This window comes from Lonchura striata, chromosome 4, assembly GCF_050655825.1.
Source record: "Lonchura striata isolate lonStrDom1 chromosome 4, ASM5065582v1, whole genome shotgun sequence".
Classification (NCBI taxonomy): domain Eukaryota; kingdom Metazoa; phylum Chordata; class Aves; order Passeriformes; family Estrildidae; genus Lonchura; species Lonchura striata.
In genome coordinates this window covers 9,137,057-9,163,100 of record NC_140706.1, presented here as the reverse complement: position 1 = coordinate 9,163,100, position 26,044 = coordinate 9,137,057, and the positions used below count along the sequence as shown (strand labels likewise).

General features: G+C 45.1%; 1 protein-coding gene and 2 long non-coding RNA genes across 6 annotated transcripts in view; 1 reads left to right on the top strand and 2 right to left on the bottom strand.

Annotated features, from left to right (window-relative positions):
- Positions 1-1,680, bottom strand: part of FAM193A (family with sequence similarity 193 member A) — a 76,954-nt gene extending 75,274 nt beyond the window's left edge. Inside the window, exon 1 of one of the 4 annotated variants that reach the window (XR_014954660.1) lies at positions 1,275-1,680. Coding sequence is in view for 2 of the 4 variants with exons in the window: in XM_085577580.1 (XP_085433706.1) it covers positions 1,275-1,508 (234 nt within the window). In the remaining 2 variants the exon portion in view is untranslated. The remainder of the gene's footprint in view (positions 1-1,274) is intronic. The other 3 variants (XM_085577580.1, XM_085577581.1, XM_021550753.4) reach the window with 3 other exon arrangements.
- A 1,502-nt stretch (positions 1,681-3,182) lies between these two features.
- Positions 3,183-4,707, bottom strand: LOC146767524 (uncharacterized). Its single transcript, XR_014954666.1, has 2 exons — positions 4,568-4,707; positions 3,183-3,725 (listed from the first exon to the last, which is right to left on the bottom strand). It is a non-coding gene; the product is annotated as an uncharacterized LOC146767524 (long non-coding RNA).
- Positions 4,708-10,741: 6,034 nt separating this feature from the next.
- On the top strand, positions 10,742-25,829 carry LOC146767523 (uncharacterized). The gene is made up of 2 exons (XR_014954667.1): positions 10,742-11,534; positions 12,297-25,829. It is a non-coding gene; the product is annotated as an uncharacterized LOC146767523 (long non-coding RNA).
- The last annotated feature ends 215 nt before the right edge of the window (positions 25,830-26,044 follow it).

Genomic DNA, 26,044 nt, shown 5'->3' with positions numbered 1-26,044 from the left:
ACATCAATATCCCATTCTGAGCATCACTTCACTGCTGCTTTTATTTCCCTTGGCATGATGATGTTTAACAATATCTAGGAACCTGTGCCTGTAAAGGCTTGTGATCTAAGATATAAAACAAGATGCATCTTCTTGGTATAGGTTTAGTTAGAACAGTGTTGAGTGATAACTTGCAAAGTTGCAAATAAAAACCTGCACACCTCTTTGCCATTAGGCCCATCATTCTTCTGGATATCTAAGTCACATATAGGCTACTGTCCCAAAAGGAAATTATGCATGAAGTTAAGTGTCAGATTAGGACAGACATACAGAAACAGTTAATCTAAAGTATGAGAGCCAAGTATGAAAGCACATGAACACGAGCTTTAAAGAGAGAGGGTGAAAAGTCAACCTACAATCACCAGATTGACTGTTGACCCAGCAAAATATATGGGCACAAAACTACATGGAGAATAAAATAAATTCATTTGTTGTATCACGGTATGTCAGACATACCACATCACAAAAACCAATTCTTTTATTTCCCTTCCACATGCTCAACAAGTTTATGAGAGCAAGAGGAAACAGCAGGTGGTATGACATGCACATGGAAGTCTGAAGATGCTGTCAGCAGGAAATGCTGCTGTAAATATGATACCTGAACACAAGCTCTGTGTTGATAACAAAAAACTTGAGGTAACCTTCACAAAAGAAAGGAAGAGAAATTAATGTCTTTGCTCTTTTGCTACTTGAACCAATAGGACACCTTTATAAGTGCTTAATCCTTGAGTATTTTTTCTTGGGAAAAAAAAATCAGTTAAACAACATAATTTGCTCCTAATCAATTTCAGCATAAAATGAAATAATGTAACATATCTGAATGATTCCAAGGCACCAGCGTGCCAACCACAGTCCAAGCTACAATGAACCTCCTCTGGTTAATAACGAAGTTGGCTACTGCAAAAAGGGCGTAATGGAGGTGTCTTTTTGCCTTCTCAAGGCCTGCGCGCCTATTTCTTACAGCTCCTCCATTAAGGTGAGACCCCGCGGCTGGGGACGCCGAAGCCGATTTCAGGACAAGCCCCAGGACGAGCCGGCCCCGCGCAGCCGGCGCGGCCCTTCCCCCACAAAGGGTGGGGAGCCGGGGACGCTGCCCGGCCCCACCGCCCCCTCCCCGCAGCCCGGGGCCCGGCCCCGAGACCCCCGCCGGGGCCCGAGCGGGCCGGGGCACGGGGGGATGCCGGGCTGCCAGCGCGGCTGTGCGATGTCACCGCGCCCGCCCCGGCCCCGCTCACCTCGCCGTGTCCCGCCGCGGCGCCGGCGCCGCCCGGGGCTCCGCTGCCGCCGCCCGGAGCTGTCAGCAGGGCGCCCACCGCGCCCGGCGGCGGGGGGGCCGCTGCCGCCGCGCCCCCGGCCTTGCCCAGCCCGCCGGTGCCGCCGCTGGGTCCCGGCCCGCCGGTGCTGCCGAGGCCGCCGCCCCGCTTGTTCTTCCGGCGCTTCGCTCCGCGCTTGGCGTCGGCCGGACTCATGGTGCTGACACCCGGGCACGGGAGGAGGGAGCGGCGGGGAGGAGAAAGAGGTGGGGGGAAGGGGCGCGGGGTCGCGCCAGGCGCCCGGGGCTGGCGAGGCCGGGCGCGGCCGGAGGTTCCCGGGCGGCGCGGGCGGAGCGGGGCTGTCACGGCCGCGGGGACTCGCTCGGCCCCGGCGCCGCTGGGCAGAGTTACCGTCCAATATGGCGGACACAAGGGGAAAGTGATCCCCCTTTACGTTGGGGGGCTCCCCCTCAGCGCTGACGGGAACCGGCCGCGCTCGGCACGCTGGGAGGCGTAGTTCCGCGCTTCGCCGTAACCTACCACCTATACTGGCATTGGACTATAGTTCCCAGCGTGCATCGCGACGCCCGCCTGGGCGCGGCGGATGAGCTCATCCGTCCCCGCGGTGGCTGGTGGGAGTTGTAGTCCTCCGGCTTGCCGTTAGCCGCGCCGGCCAGCGTTGCCACCCCGGTCAAGGGACTACAGCGCCGCCCAAGAGCCACGTGACTCCTTAAAGGGGCCGCAGCGCCCGGGGATGAGGCGTGAGGGGCTGTTTTAGGCAAATCTCCGCCTCAGGGGCCGCAGCCCAACTGCCGTGCCGACTTAACACTGCTCTTGAGTGTCGGGCTGTTCTGTCATACTGTCTCTGTGCAACCTTACCTCAGAGCAACACAGGCACCACCGTCCTCAAATCCCACACGAGGCAGGCTGAAAATGGAGGTTACACCCGCACATTGGGGCCGAGGGCACTGCTGTGCCCTGGAGTGCCAGAGCCACTGCCTGAGTCACCATCCCTGCAAGTGCTCGATAAATGTGCAGATGTGGTGCTTCACAATGGTTTAGTAGCTTGCCACATGTCTAGTGGTGGGCTTGGCAGAGCTGGGTTAATGGTTGGACTCACTGGTCTCAGAGGTCTTTAAGAACCCAAAAGATTCCATGATTCCCTCTTGTTCCCCACAGTGCACAGTCACATGCAAGTCCAGGAAAGGTGGAATGCTGTGGAATGCTGTAGCTCTGCGCTTTGACACATCCGAGTGGCATGATACAAAAAAAAGATGTGAGCACATTAAAACTCGTGATAACTCTGTGGGATCATGGAATCCATTAGGTTGGAAAGGACCTCTGAGATCGAGTCCAACCTATGACCAAACACCACCATGCCAATTAGACCATGTCACCGAGTGCCATGTCCATTCTTTCCTTAAACACCTCCAGAGATGTGACTCCATCATCTCCCTGGGCTGCCCATTCCGATATCTAATCACCCTTTCTGTGAAGAAACTCATCCTAATGTCCAACCTCAAGCTCCCCTGGTGCAGCTTAAAGGCTGTGTCCTTTTATCCTGTCATTTTCCTAGGAGAAGAGGCCAACCCCCACCTGGCTACAGCCTCCTTCCCTGTAGCAGGGCTCAATAAAGTCACCCTGAGCCTCCTTTTCTCCAGGCTGAACATCCCCAGCTCCCTCAGCTGCTCCTCATCAGACCTGTGCTCCAGACCCTCCACCAGCTCCAACACCCTTCTTTGGAGGCAGAGAAATGCTTTAACTTTGGGTGGTGTAATGCAAAACTTACAGGTGTGAGCACACCTGGTGACTGCTTAGGGCAGTCTAAAATCTCTTTGGCAGCATTAAAATGGTGAAGACGTTAAGTGGTTGTGATAGAGGGTCAGAGGATTGTTCAGGAGCAAAAGCATATTTGCCTTTTATTCACCAACGACCATACAGTCTTAAAAGATCGTGGGAAAGACAGCCTTAGGAGTTTTGGGAGAGCAGGAAAAAGGCCAGTAGAAGCTGCCATCCACACTGAAGCTGTTCCAGGCTTAGTTTGTCTCAGTACACATAGAGGAGCTTTGCTTTTACGTGCAGACAGCTGGGAAACCAGGAGAACACATTCTAGTAGATGGAAAGGGTTTTTTGTGGCAGGGCTCTAGTCTTCATAAATGCATTGAATGCTCAGCACACACAGCCCTGCATAAACAGCAAATAGCAGCAGCAAGAGTAGCTGTGTACACATAAACATACACAGCCTTTTACCACAAACAAATTTCAGACCCTGAAGTACAAATTTGAAGTTGACTTATCTTCGTAATATATGGCATTATTTTCAGAGCTAACATCTTTCACTTGAAATGATGACACAGTCTTACATAGGGCTGTCTTTATCTTCCTTTCCAAATTATATTTTCACTTGAACCCTCTTCATTTAACTCTGTGGTTCTGAAAGAAAGATTATAGCTCTGTCAGTCTCTCTATCCCCTATGTATTACAGATAAAAAGCATTATTATGAGAAACTATTATAGTAAAATCACTCAACCATACAGGAGCTAAAGTAATGCTACTTAGTCTGACATCATAGTATTTAATTCTGATAATCTTATTGAAGAAACAAGTGCTTTCCTTTTATACTTCAGAAAATAAGGGACATCCTGATGATTTTTTAAATCCAGCTTTCAATATTAAAATTCACAGTGCAGGACAGTGAGTTTTTATAAACTGTTCAGGCCACGGTCTTTTTTTAAACCTGCAGGTAAATACTCAGGGAAATTAAGTACTCTTACAGGTTTGCACTGAACTTAGCTACCACTTGCAATTAGCTGCTGAGCCAATAGGTTGTTTTAGAAATGAACTTGCTACTTCAGTGGTGGATTTGAATGTTTGTATGAACCGGAACAAAAGGCAGAGGAAATTAATTTGACTGCTGTGAAGACCTATGACTATGTTTCTTGTCCTTACTTGAATTACATTACTGATAACATTCCATCTCATCGCTAAGAAAATAAACTCAGACATTTGAACAAACTCATTTACCTCATTGCTAATCTAAAGCATGACATGGCATTTCAGAACCCTTTTGGGGGAAAAATTATTTATACTCTGAGAATTTTTCACATTTTCCAGGAATGACATATATAAAAACTCACTGCATCAACAGTGCAGATCCCTGCAGGGCTTTCCCATGCTCTTCCTTTGAACCAACCCAGTTTCAGCAGCCTTGTAATTTTCCCTGTGAGCCATTAAGTCAATAAAATGCTGAATAGAGAGCTCAGGTCACAGTTACCTTTGAGTTCTACCTTCAGGGTGTCAGAGTGGCTGGAAAAACTCCATATGGTTTTACCATCTCACTGGAATATTTGTACTGGTCTCCTGTTGCATGCAGAATGACGTAAGGAGTCTATACACTGACCTACTGCTATAACCTCAAGTAAAAATTAAGAGACCTGTTGGTCATTATATTTTCTGAAATAATAGTCTCCGTGCCAGAGAGGTTAAAATTTATGGTTTCTTTAGTTTCAAGGGGCTCTTAATGCTGTATTTAGTTCCCAAATTTGCAGGTGCTACTCGATGACATTGGTAATAGACTGAACTCAAAGGAGCAACTCGCACACAAGGCAATACCATGGGAGTTTAAAGCACATCCAGGTTTTTTAGGAATCTTCTGGCCTCTGTTGTACCAGCTGTGATGCTTCCAGTTGATTTCTGGCAAGTTGAAGTCCCCAGTAAGGATGAGGCTGTTGGGTTGGAGTTGTCCCTTCATTCCTCAAAGACTTATTTGTCAGCATAATCATCCTGGCTGTAGATCTATAGCTGACTCCCACAGTGACATCCACATTATTTGTTTGCCACTTGATTGTAATCCAGAGGCTCTCTACTGCACCATTCCAGCTGTGAGCTCCATATATTCTAACCCTTCTGTTCCATACAGTCCCATCCCTCTGCCTCTTCTGTCCTGCCTATCCCTCCTGAAGAGCCTAGAAGCATCCAAAATGGCACTCCAGGAACAGGACTCATCCCACCAGACCAGGCCAGAGCTTCAAGGTCCTTGGGTTTGTTCCTTATGCCTTGTTAATTAGTGTAGAAACATTTCAGGTGTGGTACATTGTAGCTAATACTTTGTAAACCAAATTAAGTGTTCCCATTAGTGCTCATTTCCTCAGGTTTTTGGCACACAGTGCCATTGCTCCTCACAGGTGAGCCTGGTTTTATCCCTTTCCCCCTTCCAAGCTACTTTGAAGCTCTGTCAAGGAGCCCCATGAGCTCGTGTACTACAGCTCTTTCCCCACTCTGAGACAGGTGCATTGCATCAGCAGTCAATAGACCAGCAACAAACTCAACATTTTTCCAATTACACCAGTCTTGGAGCCATATATTGACCTGATGGATCTGCCTAACCGTATCATTCCTTGAAACTCGAAGGACCAAGAAAATCAGCACCTGTGCTCCCTTATCCCTCTGCCAATTTTCCCAGGGCCCTGAAGTCTCTTTTGGTGGCACTCAGACTTTTCTTTGTTATTTCATTGCTGCCAGCTCAAACAACCAAGAGCAGATAGTAATCAGAGAGCCTTCCTAGGCTGCAGAATTTTCCAGTAATGCCCCTTGCCCAAGCCCCTGGGAGACACTAAAATTCTGTGTGAGTTGGGTCCAGTCTGGACAACTTCAGCAGCTGGCACTGATTTTTTTTGCTGTCCAAAAAGCTGCCATTTTACTAGAAGTTAATTTTCCTCTACAGGAGAGTGAACATGCAGGTGGGTAGTTATACGGAAGGATATATTTACACATAAGTGTTCAGCATCACAGTATATATGTACACTGACTGCCTTTTAATCTCCTTACCTGCTGTTCTCATACCCAATTCCAGCGTATCTGAGCTCCTTTCACGTACAATGGATATTGACATCAAGCTCCTGGATGGCCATGGAGTCTAGGCACTCCCTGCTTTTCAAAGAAAGTAGATGTTCTCTGGGTGAGGTTATTGATTTATTTGCTTTGGTTGAGAGAATTTCTGGTTGCTTGGTGGGACTAAACTGAAGAATAATGAAAGCAGCATCATTCTTCTAGCAAGGCTTTCTGTAAAGCAAAAGACTTCAGGTTTTCCTTTAGATGACCAAAATTAGTTTCATCCAATCTCCTCTGGAATTTGTTTCACAGCCAGACGCCTCAGCTGAGAAGACTTTGTCTAATGCTGAAGAGGTTTAGAGCAAAATAAAAGGAATCTCACATGCTGCATAGTAACACTTCATTTCAAGAGCCTTATGACCCCTTTGACTTTATGGTTCTTGAGGTTTTTTTCCTGGACAACCTTCTGGTCCTTGAACTATGTGTTTTTTAAAGCCATAAACAGAGGTCTTGCAGAAAGTCAGACTTACTCCAGGGCATCCACCATGAGAACAGCATCCCAGGGGAACCTTGGTGCTTGCTGTAGCTGGGAAGATGTGTGATTCCTGGCTTCTTGTTCTCAGTGCCTGTGCTGAAAGATTCACGTGTTGTGCTGAACTTAAAAACAATAAATGCAGAAGCAAAAAACAAGAGAATATTTTTTTCTTTCCAAGTAACAGTAAAAAACTGAACGAAGGTCAGTTTCTTATAATGGGAATGCTAGAACATACATTTCTATGGAACTGATCTTAATTCAGCAACTTTTTTCCAAATAATACTTTGATTCTGATTTTTTCCCCATTTAGAGAAGACTCAGCCTATTCTGAAGAATGCCTCTTGAAACATAACCTGCATTGTATGAAGAATTACCTAATTCTGGCCACTGAAATATGGGTTATGTCATGTAATATTGCTTCTCTGCCAGCTGGCATTTTACATAATGAAATTCATTGCCTTTTCTGCATTAAAAAGCAACATTGCTGTCCCCTTGTTGCCCTTGTGAAACAAAGAAACGTTTTGCACATCAGTACTAAGACAGCAGGTAAGACTGTACTGGTTGCAGCTTTTCCTAACTAGAGCATGAGGCTATCCCTGAGTGAGGGAAAGGCTGTGTCTGCAGGTTACTGGCACACAGCTGGAGGATGTCCTCCTACCAGCAATTCCAGCAGCAGTTCAAAATGAAGCAGAGCAGCTTGGACAATGCGTCCTCAGATGCTTTCAAACCCTTGAAATAAAGTGTACAGGGAATGGTGTTTAGTCTCTCAGCTAGCATTTGGGAAGAAAATCCAATTTCCACCTTTCAGAATAGGTGTTAACCTACACACTCAGAGCTTTGATGGTGTGCTGAGGGACTGAAGAGGATATTTTCATAGTGTGATCTTCTCTATTCACAGAGTCCCTGCACAGGAAGAAAATACAGCGGCAGTTTCCTTGCTCACAGTTTCCAGTCCTGCCTGCCCAGCCAGCTCCCTGCCTTCAGGAGCCCAGGCTCTCTGCTCCCTCTGAAGGGATGTTCAATTTCCCTGCCTTTTCCTCTCACTAACCCTTAAAATGAAGCATTGGCAGCCATTCACTGAGAGGTCTCCCAGCATTTTTGGTTGGTTCTGAGTGTCAGGTTCAAATTATTCTAGGAGTCTTCCTCCTGTTTCCAGCTACTGCTTTATAACAAGGTTTGGGGCTCTTTTGACCCTTTCATTTCACCTTTTAAAAGATGCCAAATCCATCCATCAGTTTTAATCCAGAGAATGACAGCTGAAGGATCAGAACCTGCCTCCTGGCAGCCGTTAGCACATACAAGCACGTGTCCAATTTCTTTGTGAGTTGTACCAAAAGAAACATGTTCTGCTTTTGCACTCTTTTCATCTGGAGCTTTTTAACATTATCAAAATGAACAATGCAAGTTATGAATCTTTCTTACTGTTTATGTTTCTGCTTTGGCTTTTAAATTTATGATCATGGGGGGAAAAAAAGTATCCCGTTGCTCTTCTGTCAGCTGCTTCTTCAATAATTTATTTTTCCCTGTCACTGAATTGTCATTTTAGTAGCAGATCTCTTCATAACATGAAGAGACAGAGCTCATGGATTACCCAAGTTTTCACCCTATGTCTAAGAAACCCAACAGAGAAAAAAGAAAAAAAATTTCCTGTTTTCCTCTGTTCATCTCTGAGCAATCAGGTTCATGAATTTTAATTGACATTTGTAAAGTAGTTGAACCCAGAGTAACAGTGAGGGTGTTAATGGGTTTGCATCATCTTTCTTAATGTCAGGAGAAAGTCCTACATAGAACATCCCCACACCAGCAAGACCCTGTGGAATTAACAGCAGTCTCAGTCAGCATCTTTTGTCCATCCTGACACAACGAGGGGGAGAACTGGGCCTTAGGATGCTCTAGGTGCAGCTTTTAAGCCTGGATAAACCAAGTTTACCAGACCACCTTCAACATAATTCTTAAAATTTCACTTACTATTGAAGTCAGTTTCTGGATGACAATGTTTTCCAGAAGACAACCTTAAAAATACCAAGTAACAGAGGACATGTGGTCACATGGCACTGTTTGTGGTGGCACTGGTTTTTATGGTGCCCTGATCAAACAGAGTAGCAGGAACTCAGGTGAAGCTGATAATCCTGTGTTTCCTGTTCTCTTCTCTTCCCCAGGTCTTCTGCAGTGTGGCAGTCCCCATTTCTGAGCAGAGGCTGAGGCAGAAGAGATCCAGCTAAAGCCTCTATCTCCTTTACAGGAATGGAGTCAAACCCCATGAGCCTGTGATCTTTGCACCCTAAGCTGTGATCCAGACACTGACCACCAAACCATGATGCTTCAGCTACATGACACAGTGGAGGACACAGCACCAAAACTAAGTTTTGCTGCTTTTAGCCCTGGCACAAGGTTAACCTGGTTCACACAATGCCACACAGCAGACAGATCCCATGTTTGGAGTGGGGTTTTTGGCTGCAAAAGAACATAAAAGTTTAAGCACTAAAAAAAAAAAAAAAAACAAACCAAAAGAAGGTAGGAAAGTAATTTCTATAAACTGTTTACAACTGTAGTGGGCAAAGGAAACCAAACCAATGCTAGCACCATGTCTCAGTGACCCAATTAAGAATTTTTTAATCCACCAATCATTTTCAGTCCCATTTGACAGAGGCAGCAATCCCACAGGTATGCCATTCTATGAGTTTTAGGCAGATATTAGCTTTCACATCCTAGGGCAGTCCTACCAGGGGAAAAACACTTCCAGTCCTTTTTCAGAGAGGCAAGAACTCACTGGCCAATCAGCCCATGTCAGCACAGCATAAAAGATGCTGCCTCTTGCCTGGCCAGGCAGAGAGGAAATGAGAGAGCTGGGAAGGACAGGGAAGGACTGTGAAGACACACAGTCCAACCCCATGGAAAACTTCATTTCCAGCCTTCATAAAGCAGCCTATTTCCATGGAGACTGAGATTTAGAGGTGGCCTTGCAGAGACTTCTCCAGACCTGGGGTGCTGGGGGCTAATTTTGGTTCAAAATCAAAGATACCAAAACCATAATACCATAATAAGCATCTGTACTTCAACTTAAATATTTGATGAGATTATTGCAACTGACTGGGTTTGCCCCTACATTGTTGAATCATTTTCATCTCATCTCCTAAATTCCAAACCTGGTCTTTTAATCCTCAGAAAATGAACAATTAATATAATGATGTGTTCCAAAGAGATGCCAAGCACCAAAAATCTCATAGCAGCAAGTATAAATATGTCTGGATTTCAGCTGCAGGTCCTTTAAGAGTTACCTGTTATTCTAACCAATTCACATCATTTGCACAGTGGGGCTTTTTGCTGGATTGATAAGCAGTTCTCTGTAAACAACCATTTCATGGTATTTATATGAATACAGGGTGCCGTAATTCTCAGCTTCTTTCATCCCAGCAAGAGAAATTATTCAAGGAAATTCCCCAAAGGGCAAGTAACATTTGGATAAAGCTGGCATCACGCCAAGAGTGTGAGATTGCTAAAGAAAGGGAATTTACTTGAGGAAGAATGAGAATATAGCATTATTTACCAGCTAAGAGCTGTTCCTACAGGGAGTGGAACATCATCTGCCTTGGTATCAGAAGAAACTGAGGCCGTTCCACATCTCAGCCCCAGATTTAATAGACACTGACATGTTTGCACAGTATGTGCTTGCAAGAGGCATTTCTGTAACTGCAAGGAAGCAGTTTGTGCATTAGCAAGGCTGGCAGAGGTATTTTCTGTGCCACTTCAGTATCAGAGCTGTCGAGTGCACTATCAAAAGCTTCAGCAGAAATGGGCTTTTTAATGTACACTGTTTCAGGGCACAATCCATTAGCAGAAGGCTACAGTTCCTGGGTTTTGGGGATTTTGCTGGATTATCTATTGATATATAAAACCACTACATCATATGCTTAAGTAAAATAACTTGCTGCTGTGAGAAATACTCTCTGCTAAAGATTTACTTGACTATACTGCACTTCTCAAAGAAGGGTTACCTCTCTACATTTCAAACTAGTTTATTTTCTTCAAAGTGCAAAAGAAAAAAAAAATGGGAAAATATTTTAATTTAAGAGTTTGTGGTAGCCAAATGCATTGTAGATGAAAATAATGGGTAATAACTCAAATCCAGAAGGGGCAGCAGATTCAGTCTGAATTAATTCTAAAGCTTTGTCAAAGAGAGCAATTCATTTTTGGCAGCTTGAAAGCTTAGAAAGCTGGTAGCGAAAGGGCTGCCAGAAATGTGTTTCTTGGAAGGAGACTTTCTCCTGAGGATACCCTTTAGAAATTGATCTAACCTGGGTTACCCACAGGTGCTGCTTGTGCTCTGGTTTAGGAAGCACAGGGATGGTGAAGTTTCCTTTTTGCCCAATGTCCTCCATGATTCCCACCCTCTATTTAACCTCTTTAGGTTCAGTTTCCCAAGTTCTAAATGGAAATAAAACTCATGGTGCAAATCTTTCTGAGCCTATCTGGCATGATACCTTACTGCATGAACCATATACATCCCATCTATAAAGTAGATTGATCTGTAAAAAAATCTGTCATAGTTGAACTAAACCCTTGTTTTCTCTTAAAAATCAAAACACTAACATCATATTAAAAGTCAGTGGAATTACAATGGCATAGAAAAATATAACTGACCATTTTTTAAGTTCTGCATAAAATTGGAAAATGCTTCCCCTGGTACTGTTAAACTGCAAGAAGTCTCATCTGCTTGGCTTAGTTAGCATGGGGGAGTTTTTACAGTGTTTTCTTCCTGTTATCCTTGTCGAAGGAAGCACAGCTGCTGAGAAAGACATACCCCAAAAAAGGCCAGGAAACTCAACCTCACAGAGCTGCAAGTGAAGAAGAGCTGGGACTTGGGCAGGGAGAGCAGGTGAGTGTCCCACGAGTGTCACGGGAAGAGAGATAGTGGCTGCAGGCAAAACAGGAAGACATGGATTTTTGGATGTTTCTGGGACTTCAGCTGTGGTGAGGGTCTCCTGAAAATCCTCCAGCAAGCTTCTTTGGCAGCCAAGAGGGGAAGGGGTGAGGGTGTGTCAGCAGAAACCAGGAGAAGATGGTACAGAAAATGCAGTTCAAACAGAAGAACAAAAGACAGAGGGGTTTAGGAAAAATGTCGAGGTTTTGAGTCACCCTTTCTTTCACTGTATCATGCCCCTGTGCAAGATCAGCTCACGAGCAAAGCACCTGTGCAGGTCTGTGCACTACAGTTAAGTTGTGGCAATCTGAAAATGCCCCACTGCGAGACATGTGAGCTCATCCATGTTCCCTCAGCACAAAGGATGAAACCTCTTCCTTAAAAAAAAAGAGTATTGTCTTAAAAATTGTTGCTTAGGGTACATACAAATGACTGTAACCTCCTGCTCTTTCTCAGCAAGGCCAGGCAATACTAAACACCCATTTTCTCTTTTTTCTCCCCATTCATGATCACTGTAAGGGAAGGAAGTGCTGGCTTTGTCAAAGCAGTGGGAAGATTTTGCATGGCTGCATATGTCTTCAAGCTCAGGCCTTCAGCTGAAAAACCTATAAATTTGTAAATGAAAAGGTTGATTTCTCCTTGTTCATACAATAGAGTTCTGTTTTCCCCAAATACAATGCTAATTAATGGTTTTCACTTTGTTCCCACTGTGACAAGCAATCCCTTCCCAAAGCCTGAAGCCCTGTTGGTGCCTCCATCATCTTGAGATGCAGGTGAGTTCCTTTTCCCAGACTCTCAGCATCACCAAAGACAGATGTTTGTGGTTTTTTTGTTTGCTTTAGTCTCTGTGAAGATTTGATTTTCTCAGCCTGAGGCAGCCTTCAAGAGTTAAGACAGTAAATTAACTCCTCTGCTTTATGGTTTGTAGCCATCCTGCCTGGCTGCCAAATTGCTCTGCATGGCCACATATTTCCTCTGAGTCTGATGGAGATGCAGAGGGGTGCCCCCACACACACAGCCCTGGTACATCAGCTGGTGACAGATTCTCCTGGTTTTGTTTCCAAGAAATTGTGCCCAGAGTCCTGAGTCCTGTTGGCCTCCATCCATGGTGAAAATTGTGCTCTGGGTCTCGTGTGGCCACTGGCAGCAGAAAGCATTGATTGCCTCCCTCTTTGGGCAGCTGAGTGTTGAAGGCTGCATGATGTGAGCTCCCAAGGTGGACAGTGAAAGCAGTGAGCAGGGAAAAGCCCGATTTCCACTCCAAGTGCAGCCTCTCCACCTTTTACCCAGATGACTTTTCTGTCTTATCAAGACCAAGCATGAAGGTAAATGTCTTCAGTGTCAGGAGTGTTCTCAATATGTCTCACCTTTAGTAAAAGCATCCTTCTGCCTGCATGCTGAAGAGCTCATTATCCTTACAGCACCCCCATATCACCTTGAGGAATAAAGGTGTGTACAAATATCACAGCTAGCTGACAAGCTGAAGACAATTATTGCTTGCTCCTTATGACCCTTGGTCACACATTCTCTGCTGCCCTTCTGCCTTTTTTCCTGCTTCAGTCTCACCAGATCCCCAATACTGTGTTTTGCAGTGTAAAAATTACAAAGAGCAGCTCAGTTCATGATAAACACAGAGCACATGTAGCTTTCATGTCACTGCAAACTGCAGCACTCCCTCAGCACAGGGCATCTGCCCCAGCACTCCATGCTTTTGCACAGGATACTCTTGCCAAATTCCCTAGTAATGAGATAAAACAAGCAGGATCCCCTTTGTTTGTAGCAGGACAAACGCTGAGCTATGCTACAGGTGCCTTCCCAGGCCTTTACTTTGTTTTATTTATGGCAATGTGTTGGAAGGGATCTCTGGGGTGGCCAAAACATCACAGGAGACTTTGCAGCTGACTCTAGCAGCAGGCAGAGCTATTCCATGTGCACAGGGTGAGGGTGTGTGACAATACTGGGCTGTTGGGATAAAACACGATTGAAAGAAGATAGAAACAACAGCCTGACTTCATTCTACAGCTCTGTAAGTGTCTGTGTCACTCATCTATTTTTTTTTTTTTTTCCTACAAGAAATGCCACTGGTTTTCTGCTTTGTCTTTTCTGAATACACCCTTCCCATGTATGCATGCATTTTGTCTATTAAGAGCCACAGATTTGCAGGCAGTGAGGCCATTCCTTTCCACAGTGACATCAGCCAGCGGAGGATGTGATTTATTTTAGCACGATGCAACTCCTTGTAATCAGAGTAATGCTGCTGCAGTGGCCAGAGGCTCCCTCCACAATGCAGAACATTTTGACGCAGTGCAAAGACTCCTCCTTGCGATAACAAAAGAGACATTGAGAGATGTGCTCGCCAGACCTGCACCACTGATCTTCACACAGGTCCTGAAGCAGCATCCCAGGCCTGGGTGCAGAGTTTGGAGCTGTGCACCAAACTGCTCTGACCCCGCTGCCCCCCGTGCCCAGGGCTGTGGAGTCACGGCTCACAAGAGCCATAGTCAGCCCTCCTTGGTCTGCCTCCACCTGGGTACTGCTGCTCCAGGAACAACAGATCAAGAGCTCTCTGGAGAAGGGCAATGCCTTTTCAATGTCTCTGCAAAGCATCCCACTCTCCTCTGGACACTGCACAAAGCCGCTCTGCCGTTTCCAAGGTGATGCCTGGAGGTGAAGCCTGTTATGTATTCTCTTGCAGGTAACAGCAGCTGTAGCTGAGAGATGCCCTTGGATGGGCCCATTGTTTGAAAGGAGGAAAAAGACAGAAAGATCTATTAGTAACCAATTTTTAAAGACTGGTAAGAAAAAAAAATGAAAATAAGGACATTTATTTTATGTTTTCTAATGCAGTTCAAGTTCTTGCACCTAGGAATGAGCATTGTATCTATGTTGTAAACAAGAAAATCAATCATTTGATCCTAGTTTAGTTTTGTCCTGTAAGATAATGGTTACAAATGGTTTTTATGCTTAGTATTAAGTCTTGAGTTGCCTGAGGAGGACTGACTTTATAAATCAAAATGTAGATGTTCCTTCATGAGGTCTGCTTAGAGAATGGGCTGGCTGTGGGTACAGCACTTCATCCCTTACTGCCTTGGGACCTCCTGAAACCTTGGGGGACACTTTGTAAACTTTAAAACATCCTTCTGGAATTTCCTCTCAGAATTTTGCCACAATCCAAAAATTACATTATTTTAAGCCTGATTTACATTCCCTGCAGTCTTTCTACTGATCTCCTTCAGCTCAAAATTTCACAATACCCTGTGGTTTTGCAAGCAGTAGCTGAATAGACACATTTCAGTCGGTATGCTAAGAAAACAAAAAGCAGACTCCAGAAGATGCTTGTTTCCTTTCTCGTTTTCCTTCTGGTAGCTCCATGTGGGAACCATAAGTGTATACCATACACACTTGGGTAAACTGGGCATTTCTTCAAAATGTGAAAGTCTGTTCCTGCAGGATAGCGTTGCTGTCCAGCAAGGCCAGACCAACATCTCATCCAGGCTGCTGTCTGCCACTGAGAAATCAATGCTAGACATTTGAAGGGATAATTGATAAAGCCAATGCAACAGCTTGGAAAAAAAACAGAGACCACTGCTTCTTCCAGCAGGATCCATCTTTATTACACACAATCCAGTATTTATATTTCTGCTATGGGAAAGTTTAAAGGAAGTCTTGGGAACCCACAGAGGGAAAGACAAAACAGCCACAGCCACACCACCAAGCACTGTTAGAGCAGATGTTTCTGCCCTTGGTGGCCATTCACTCAAACATGCTGCCTCCCAGTGTTCTGCAAGGCAAAGGAAAAACATTCACACATGGTGTTTATGGCTGCAGCCATCTCTCTGGCATGCACCTTTCCCAAGAGAACAGAGAGTCTTTATCAAAGTTAAGAGTAACAAGTTGCTGTTCTAGACAGGACTCCCATTAAGGCTGGGATGGCTGCCTCAGGCTGCTGCTTCTACAGCTAGTCCCAGGCCTGGAAACACAAAAATCACCCCATGGTGTGATTTTTGGGGCTGTCTTGTGCAGGGTCAGGAATTGGTCTTGGTGATCCTTGTGGGTCCCTTCCAACTCAGGATATTCTATGAAATGAAGGCAGGGAGATGGTGAGCAGTAAATACATCATGGGCACTTGAATTGCTGTTGTCAGCACATTGAAACGCGCTGGTGGTCGGAACAATGCAAGGCCTGCCCCAGGCTGACCAAGAAACTCCCCAAGTCCAGAAAACTGGGAAAGGGGAGGATGAACAGAGATGAAGAGAGCCTGGTCATATCCCCTCCTCCCTCCAATCCTCACCAGGAGCATAATACAATTGTGGTCATGCAAGCAAGCACTGAGCTGGAAGTCCTTTCAGCCACAGCCTCTGATGCAATGGAGACCTGTGGAGGCTGGACCAGTGTCTGTGATTGTTCAGGAAGCAAGAGGGTAAGTAAATCATCCATCACAGAAGCACTTTTTTGCATGTTAAAATGTGATAGACTACAAATTTATTGGTGTCTGTGTGAGATGGGTGGTTTATTCCCCTCCTCAGCCACGATCCCACGGGAGCACCACCATTCCCACAGCAGGATTTGCTTTGCAGAGAGAAGACCAGGGGGACTCTCCTGCTTTGTAGGCAAGATGCAAGGCATGACCTCTATTGCAAGAGAGACATCCTGGGGCAGTTTAGCAGTTCAGGATTAACTCTGTTTGCACTGCTTAGCCTGGCACAGAGGGCTTGACTGCCCCTCTTGAACTCAGGGCTGTCCCCACCCTGGCTGTCCCAACAGAAGGATGGCAGCCATGCAAGAGCTGCTGGCAGCTGTGGAACGGTGCCTGAGCATCAGCATGGGATGCTGCAAATCCTCTGCCTCCACATCCAGCAGCACAGCACTGCATTAGGTCATGTTTTTGTTATTTTTACCCAGAGGAATTGAGCTAGGGTGTGGTAGGGAAATAGAGAAAGTTTATTTTCCATGGAAAATGATGAAACCCACATGGAAAGTCAAAAGCACGCTGGCACCTATGCTGTGCAAATCCTTGGCATACAGCAGCTCTGCTTTCCATCTGTGTAAGAATGTGCATATCTATTTACTGTGCTGAGTTCCAGGCAGCACTGATACATTCAGAGGGCACAATAGACATCTCAATTAGGCTACAAGCATCAGTTCAGTGCATTTTGTGTATATAGTTACTGGTAGATTATAGACTTAATAGATATTTCTTCTAACTGGCACAGGGAGCACCAAAGAGCTCAGAAGCTGTTTCAAAATAAATCTCCGCTAACACTTACATCTGCTCATGAAAGTTATGATCCTTTAATCTGTCTCTGATGTACTGAACTTCTTCCATGTGCTCGTTGTTGCTGATTTACAGTTCTTGCAGGTGCATTCAGGGCTCACAAAAAAGTCCAACAAAGCAGATGAGGGTGAAGGGAAAGAGGCTGCTGCAAGCACGGGCTGCATCCCCTGCCTGGAATCACTTCCTGTGCTCAGCCTGGGTACATCACACAGTGCCATGGGCTGTGCCCATGCAGCAGCTCTGGGGATGAGAAGATGCCCTGCCCTGTTCCTGGGGGCTGTTGCCAGTCTCCCTTGGGCACTGGCTGCCCACGCAGGAGTGGGGTGCACCTGTTCCCCTGGGGAGCCTGAGACCTCAAACCCTGCGCTCACTTTTGGGCCCAGCCACTACGAGAAAAGGCACCGAGGGGTGGAAGTGTGAGCAGAGGAGGGCAAGGAGGTTGGAGAAGGGTCTGGAGCACCAGCCCTGTGAGGAGCAGCTGCTGGCACTGGGGCTGCCCAGCCCATCCCTTGATGTCCATGTCAGGCCAGTGAAGGGAGCTGACACCTCCTCTGTGGCCATCTCCAGGCTGCAGCTGTGCACAGGCACAGACCGTCACTGCTGCAGGGAGCTGCGGCAGCATCACTGACATATTCCCTGTGAGAATACAGACACTGTACTTTTCATCTTTAAGGGTTTGAAACATCAGGATAACCTCAGAGGGGGCTTGGGAACCCTGAGGAGGGCATGAGAGAGGTGGAAGTATTTCCCTGTGTGGTGGAGGGAAGCTTGAAGTAGATGCAAACCTGCAGCACCTTGCTGTGGACGTGACTTGGGCTGACAAAATGCAATTACTGGATCTGGCATTTCTCCAGGACTCCAGGATTAATGTTCTGATTCACATGAAACCTATTACCTCCCCATAAATACTCAACAACATTTTAAAGAGTTAATTTATTTTCCTCTCCTCTTCTCTTCTTCTGCAATTTGCATTATCTGTTGCTAAATATATGATGGCATGCTTTACTCCAATTCACCACTTCAAAGACCTCCCCGTAGCAATTTCATAAGTAAATCACTACTTGATCTTATAACTCAAGTACATAGTGTCAACCACAGGAATTTTATTTCAGTCCAAATCACCATGCTTTTGAAAGTTAATATCCATTATTTTCCTCTAGTAGTTTCATTTGCTCTACAGCAGAAGGAAAAAAAAATATTTCTGTCTAGCTGAAGCCATTAGGTGGAGATCTGTTTAATGGGGACATCCCAATGCTGCCTGTTAATCTCTCCTCTGGAGTTGAGGTCATTTGAAAAATATGAGTGTTTACTTTGTTCACCTCTCTAATCTGAGCCATAATTTCTTTTTCCTCACAGACCCTGGAGCACACAGAGATGATCATTGTTTAAGCACATCAGGCACCTTTCCTCCAGGGCAAAAATATGATGTAAATTTATTATTCAGGGATCCTCAGTTTCTTGCTGGCCTACAGGTGACCGATGTGGTGGCGTGCACAATAGCACCAGTGACCACCTTCTGTGTCAGGCAAATCAATATCATCTTCCCACCTTTTCACCCTTTTACAGCACCAGCTGGCCTCGTACCAACCAAATGTGCTAGCAATTGTCGAGTTTCCTGGAAAAAATAGCTTTGGAGGTGGTCCTCAGTTCTGAAAAGGGTCTGGTCTTTGCCTCTTCAAGTAGCAGTGCCAATATTTTATGCTGTTGGCAGACTCTTGTCCTTTCTCCAGCCAGAAAATGGGGAAAATGGCTCGTCTGGCCCCTGCCCCTGGACTGCTCCTCGCTGAAGTGCATCTGGCAAAGTCACAGTGAGCTCCCAAGTGGCCAAGGCACGGCGAGGGAGCAGCCCCGGAGGCAGGCGCTGCCTCACCAGTCACCACCTAGAAGGGTGCTCAGCTGCTTGACAGAAATTAACTGTGACAACAAAATTAATGTCAATTAAAATCAGCATGAATTGAAACAAATCGGAGCTAGGAGGGGAGGGATTCCTCTCTTGGCTCAGCACAGGAGCTCACAAAGGTCCATGTACTTTAGTGTGGGGAGGTCAGCAAGAGCTGCATGTCATGTATCAGTGTCCTGCACTGATTTATGATCACAATCATAAATAAAAGTGATTTTCAAGAAAATACTTAGCTCTTGAAGAAAAATATTTTCTGGTTTTGACGATTCTTTGTAATTCTTGGTTTCTAGGCTGCCCAGAAAACCCTGACAGGGGCCTTATTTACTTTTCATTGAAATATGTTCAAGATTTTTTTCTTCAGCAAGAGGCAGGAAGATCTTTTCCTCGTTGGTGAGTGGGGTGTCCAAACAAGAGGGGCAGCATTAAGAGCACGAGTGGCCAACACTGTGCTACGAGATTGCCTACCCCAAATGTCCCTTCAGGGCTTGCTCAAGGCTGCATTTGTTCCAATCTGCTGAAGATGAGGAGAGGCAAGTTTTGCCTCGATCCACAGCTGCAGAAAGGAATCAGGTTCTAAACATACCCAAAAGAAAGATTAAAACACAAACAGGGTTAAATGTTGGTATTCCAAGTGGTAATTCAACTTTATTTTTTCATAAAAGAGGAGGGAAAGAGAGAAAATAGTAAGGTGGGAAAATGCCACGAGGAGCACAGGAAGGGGGTTCCCAGCACCATGGGCCAGCATCGGCCCCCAGAGCTGCAGGGAAGATCTGTGCTGGGTGTGATGCCAGAGCAGCAGGTGAGGCAGGGCAGCAGCAGCACGGACAGCAAAGACTCCAACACTTTGTAGGTTTTGCAGCAGCCTCTGTGTCAGCTTGGGCACTTGTTTATGGAGGGGTTTGAGAGTGGAAACCTCACGTTCCCCTCACAGCAACAGCACGTCAGTGGAGAAGTGCCTTGCTCCCTCCAAGTTCATTGACTGTTCATTGGTATCCAGGCAAAGTTCACCTGATATATCCAAGTGTTCCTTGTTTGTTTACCTGAAGTATCAACTACAAGGCCTTTTAATGACCTCACACAGCCTAATTTCCTAAAATTAAGTGGTTCAAATCTTTAACTTTCAAACCTCAATCTTCAAAGAGGCAATGGAGAAACACTGCTTGCTTTTTACTAGTTCACTACAGCCCTTCTCCCTTTCCAGCATTGGACATTTCCAAGGGTTGGGAAGCTCCTGACAGGTCCCAGCAGGCTCCATTGCTAAATCCAAATTGCCCTTCTGTGAGCTGTGTGTTTTTCTGTCCATCTGTCCACCCATGTGTTGGTCAGAGGTTTCTCCTCTTGTCTCACGTGTTAAACCTAAAAAGGGAAGATATTGGTGAGATGCCTGGCTCACAGCTTAGTGGTGAAGGGGAGAACCCCAACTACACATTTTAATGTTTGCTTTAATAATCTTTAATAATCACTTCCCTCTTACTGGGCCTGTCACTGCAATAAATTTCAATATACTAAACATTTGAGTTAAATCCTCTCTAATAGTTCCCTTGTTAGACTGAATAAAAGTCAGATTTCTTCACTATGTCCCACCAAGATCCCTAATCATCTCCATTGTTTTCCTCTTGGCTTCTTTAGTATTAACAGTATGCAGTTTAAACAGGAACTGCCAGCTTCCTCATCAACTTTAATAACAAGTGTTTAATAATTGCAGGTGTAATTATTCACAGCACTGACAAAATTTGCTATTCACCACTAATTTCTTCAAATTACTAAATGCATAAAGCAAAAATAGACTAGTTAGAAAGACATTAATTTTTAATCATTTTCATTATCGTTGTTTAATGAACAAAATCTGCAACTCAGCGTTCCAACAATGTTTCAACAAAATATAAAAAGAAAGCCAGCAGGATTCTGGGTTGCATCAACAAGGGCATCACCAACAAAGATAAATATGTCATTATCCCACTTGTCAGACCACACCTGGAATACAATGTTCAGTTTTGGTCCCCACTACACAAAAATTATATGGACAGGCTGGAGAGGGTCCAGAGAAGGGTCAGGAAGGGATCAGAGAATCGGGAAGCCAGCCATAACAGAAAAGGCTGGGAGAACTGGGTTTGTACAGCCTTGGGAAAAGAAGGCTTAGGGGAGATATTATTACCACTTCCCAGCATTTAAAGGGTGGCTACAAAGAAGATGAAGACTCCCTTTTTACAAAGAGTCATGTGGAAAAGAGGGGTGGTAACAGGTACAAGTTACCCCTGGTGAGATTGGACAAAAGAGGAAAATTTTTTTCACACATAGAACAGTCAGTCATGGGGATAAACTCCCCAGACATGTGGGGGACTGCCCAACACTTGACATTTTTAAGATTCAGAGGGACAGGGTGCTAGGCCATCTTGTCTAGACAATACTTTTGCCAAGAAAGGTTGGACCAGGGTTCCTTCCAAGCTGGCACTATACCATAAGAAGAATAAAGATAATGGTGACTTATGTGCACACATGCTTTGGACTTGGCTAGGAACACTTAGGCCAGGGCGTGTGCCCAGACCAAGGATGTGCAGTACCAGCCAACGTTGTATGTGCTCACCTTGGTTTTATCCTATTTGTAAATTTTGATTAATCCCACAACCAGAAATCAGGGAGACATGGCACAAAGCCCTACACAAAGGACTGGCATAAACCCAGATCTCCCGTGCGCTGTCACTTCCCCCTGTGCATCCCAGAGGACATTTCCCACATGTTCCCACCTGGCACAAAACCCTTTCCCAGAAGAAATCTGGTGGGGGGGGGGCAGGGGGGGCAGCTTCCCATGTCACTCCAGGCATGTCAGTGCTGGGTGGTCTCTCCCATGGGATCTTGGCTGCAGCACGAGGTAGGAGCAACATTACTGAGCTTGGTGATATGAGCTCCCACCTGTCCAGGAACCAGCCAAAGCTGCACTGCCAAACACCAGGTGTGTCCCAGCAACAGCCTCAAACTCTTCCTGTGTGTTGGACCTAACCTAAATCAGACACAAAGTGTTTTCTATCCTAGTGAGCTGCCCTGTGTCCTGGTCTGGCTTGCCATAATCCTGTCTGGGCATCACTATGGCAGGGAATGAGGGATGAGGACACAAGCCCAGGACCACAAGGTATTTCCCAGCCTACAAACACAAGACCTTACGCAAGGGATGTTTCAGATATTAAGGATGCAGCCTTGTGGATATTTGCAATTTCAGATGTGGAAGCCCAGAGGGATGACTGAGGAGGTTACACTTGGTCTCACTCTTGTCCAGGATATCCAAACATTGCAAGTCTGTCTATAAAATCAGTGTGTAGGATAGATAAAATACATAAACATTTGTTTTCAAAACAAAAAAAAAAGCTTTTTACAGGCATCCTAACAGATACAAAACAATACTAAAACAAATAAAATCCTATAAAAGATCTAGGTAGAAATGTTGAGGTGTAACAAGAGTATATGCAGCTTTCCTGCCTGTTTTTTATAGCAAACTCTTTCTACTTCCCTTGCATTTCCAGGGAGATGCTATGCACACAACACAATTATTTCATTAATTTCTTTAGATGAGTAGGTACTGCCCTGCTGTGGCTCAGTGAAACCCCATTGCTGTCAGAGGGAGTGGTAGGTTCACAGCAGATCCAAGGGCAGCAGCCTTTTCTCTTGGCATCCCTGAGCACAGGGCAAACAACAGCCCTGCTTCCTCAGGGAAGGAGGGTCCAAAATGAAGGCTCTGCCTGAGTTCATGCCTGGGACCCTGGTGGCATTTATTAAATCCCCAGCCTCCAACACTGCTTGAGTTGCTCGTCTCTGCTTCCCTCCAAAACAGCTTTGAGGGATAATTTGCAGCTCCCGCAGATGGCTGTAAAAGTTTATGCAGCTGGCTGATTTTTGCTATTAATATAAAATTAATAATAAAACAATCAATTTTAGGGTCCAAGAACCTCCATCTGGAAGTCTCCTTTCTTTCTGAATGATGCTGACAGTGGCTGAGCAGCACTTTGTTCCATCCAATGCTCTCTGCCTTCAGATATGAGAGGTGGGAGAAGACAAAAAAAAAGGAACGCCGATGGCAAGTCTAACAAACCATCTCTACAGACAGAGAGCCCTCGGAATGCCCAAAGCACTTCAAATAGTTTTTAGGCAGAAGTGTCAGAAAATCAGTCTTTTGTGAGCATTTCTTCTAATTAGCTCTTTGCAATTCATGAGGCCTCGCGTTGAGCAGACAGCTCCTTCCCAGTGGAGTCCTGGCTGCTCCTGCAGCCCCGCGCTCAATTTGCTCAGCTAAGGGGAGTTAATGCTTCAATATGCAGCAGGCATTTTCTTAAATGTTGAAAGACTTAAACAAATTGTAGCCATCCTATAATTTGGCAGGTCAGAAAAGAAGCTTTTAAAGAGCCTTGTAAAACGAATGACTTAAACCTTCACCCCAGGCTATTTTTAAAATGCATTTGTCTGCACTCCAGCAAGAAAGAAGGCACAAATATATGCATGATCCATGTCTAAAATTTTTATTTCTGAATTAGTTAGAAATACACTTCAATCTTTGTGGTAACTGATAAATTATTTGGGGAAATGGTGTTGTAATACTGATCATGGAAATAGCCAGTCTCATACCCTTCCTCTGCTGAGCAAGGCTTGAAATTAGATTTGTGGAGGAATTTTTGGCAAAGGAAAGAAGCCATGGCACACCACCTCCTTGCAACAGAGTTTTAATGACTAATTTTCGTGTTCCTTTGCACTGCAATATTTGTGCTTTTAATCACAATAATCATGAATTGCCCACTTGTGATGATGCTGCAAATCAAGAGATGCAAAAAGAGCTATGCAGAAGTTTACATGAAGAAAATAATGCTGATCTATCTATCCCACCCATAAGGCACTAAGTGGGATGAACTACTGCTAGAGAAAGCAGACTCTTCTCTTTTCCCAGGAAGCAAAAAGAATCCCTTACTATGTATGTATACATTTGGTGTACTGCCTGTAAAAAAAGTTCCCACACAAAGAATTAGAATGTGTTTAAAATTGACATCTGCAAGTGCTCATATAGACACACCTCTATGACCATTAATCCCTTGACCTCTATAACCTCTGCATTAAATCAATATCATGATCTGTTGTTTTTCTGTGTAAGACTTTTAATGGTAATATCTTCTTCATGAAATATGAGAAACAGGATTAGAAAAAAGCAGTTCTCCATTCCCATTTCTAATGTATCTGCTTTTAACTGCTTACCTAAAACCTCAAGGTAACATCTACTATGGAAAATAAAAATATACAATCTACAATCTGTGCTGCATCCTAACCCAGGCAAGTGGAGGTTTGAGCTCGGCAACCAGAATGCAGCCATGGCCCTGCTAACCTGTTTCACCTGCCATACACCAACACTTACCCTTGGCAATTCCCCTTTGCCAAGAGTCTGCTCACACACAAAAAAAGCTGCAAACACCTCTGTACACTTTCCTCTGTAGTTCCAATTTCTAGTGTGTGATGTTCCTGCACTGATCCCCAATCCATAGCCATGGTCTCCACTCCAGCCCACAGGATAATCCACCCAATCTCAGCCTTCACTTCAGACACTGCAGCACTGCAAACATTACCCAGATTACATGTCCAGCCCAGCCACTATACCATGGTTCATTCCCAACTCCTTAGACCAGGGCTGGTATGCCCTGGACCTGGCTTTCTATCTGGTTCATGTTTCATATCCACCCCTTCCACTTTCCAAAACGGTGATACAGAATCAAACCCCAAGTGAGAACAGCTTTCTGTAGTTGCTGCATGCTTCATCCATCCAAAGTGCCAAATCTGGCTGCAAATCAGAGAGCAGATCCAATATTCCACCAGAAGCAGATCAAGGGCTTAACTGAAGCAGCAAGGACTCCCCATAACAACAGTCTTCCTGTCCACACAACCCTCTTTAAAACATCTGACAGCTGTTGAACAGCAGGTTACGTTATTGCATGATGGAGGTTGTCACTTTAATCCCGACTTGTAAAAGAATCCACTATTACCAAATGTGGTGTAATAAGGCAAAGACAGTACAGCAGAAAGCAAAAACATTATAAGCTTATTTTAGGATAAAAACAAAAGTGCAATGAAATAGCAAATTACTCATCAGCATTTCAAAAGGCAGCTACTCCATATGTGTACAATATAAAGAGTAAAAAAGAACAAATTACAATAAAAACAACTAAGAGGGATAAGCCAAGACCTTTAGGAAACAGCATCTCTCTAGTTTCTTTGGAGGAAAAAAATATCAACTGAGCTTTATTGTGACTTTGTAACTACCCTGCATCCAGTTCTCTCCTCAGCATTTCTCTCACCCTATCTCCAGTGGCTGCTTCACATCCCGCAGGCAATGGGACCTGCAGGGAAGCAGCCCAACACCTTCCCACCCTCTCCCCTGCTCTGTCTGGCACTGGCCACCAGGCTCCCCCTGCCCACAGGCCCACCTCTGCATCGCCCTGTGGGAACTCAAAATGTCTCTCAGACATTTTTAGAGGTTCCAGGCCTTGGTCAGAAGCATTCTAGACCCTGGCAGACAGCTGAAAAACAACTGTGATTTTGAGTTTGAGCCATGGAATGAATTACCAACTTTGGAGGTGGAACAAGCAATCACAAAAGGTTAGATAGTATAGTATAAGTAGTTACGAAGTAGAGGGGAAATTTTTTTAGTATTGTACAGGGGGGTTTTAGCACATGTACAGGGGGGTTTTCACTTTGTACATGAGGGTCAGAAGTTCTAAGATGGAGGAAAGTGGGCTGATCCCATCCTTCTTCCTTCTTCTTCCTTACCTCCATGTTCTTGGTGATGTTGGCACTCACAGATTGGTTTAGAGTAGAAAAACACTTGGCAACGTAGGTAGTAGATATTGGAGAATAATTGTAAACATGTTATACGTAATATATCTTATAAAAGATAGCAGCAACCCTGGGCGGAGAAAGAGACGAAGAAGACAGCAGATAGAGAGGATGTCAGGGTGTGTGTGTGCCTCTACCCAGGCCACTGATCAAATAGCTGCAGTCCAAGAACATAATCTGTTAGATAACTAGCAATAAACTGCCTTGAGACCAAACAGCTAAGCCTGCGGAGTTTTTCTTTGGAAGCACGGGTTGGAAGAAGAATTTCACCACCACATGTAGCCCCAAAACAAGGCTGGGGTTCCCACATCGCCCCACTGCCCTTGCCCCAAGCAGGACTTCACCTCCTGTCTCTACACCCCCCTGCCCTAGGCAGTGCTGCTTCTTTGCCCCACACAACCCACACTGGCCCCAGAATCTGAAAGGCTTTGG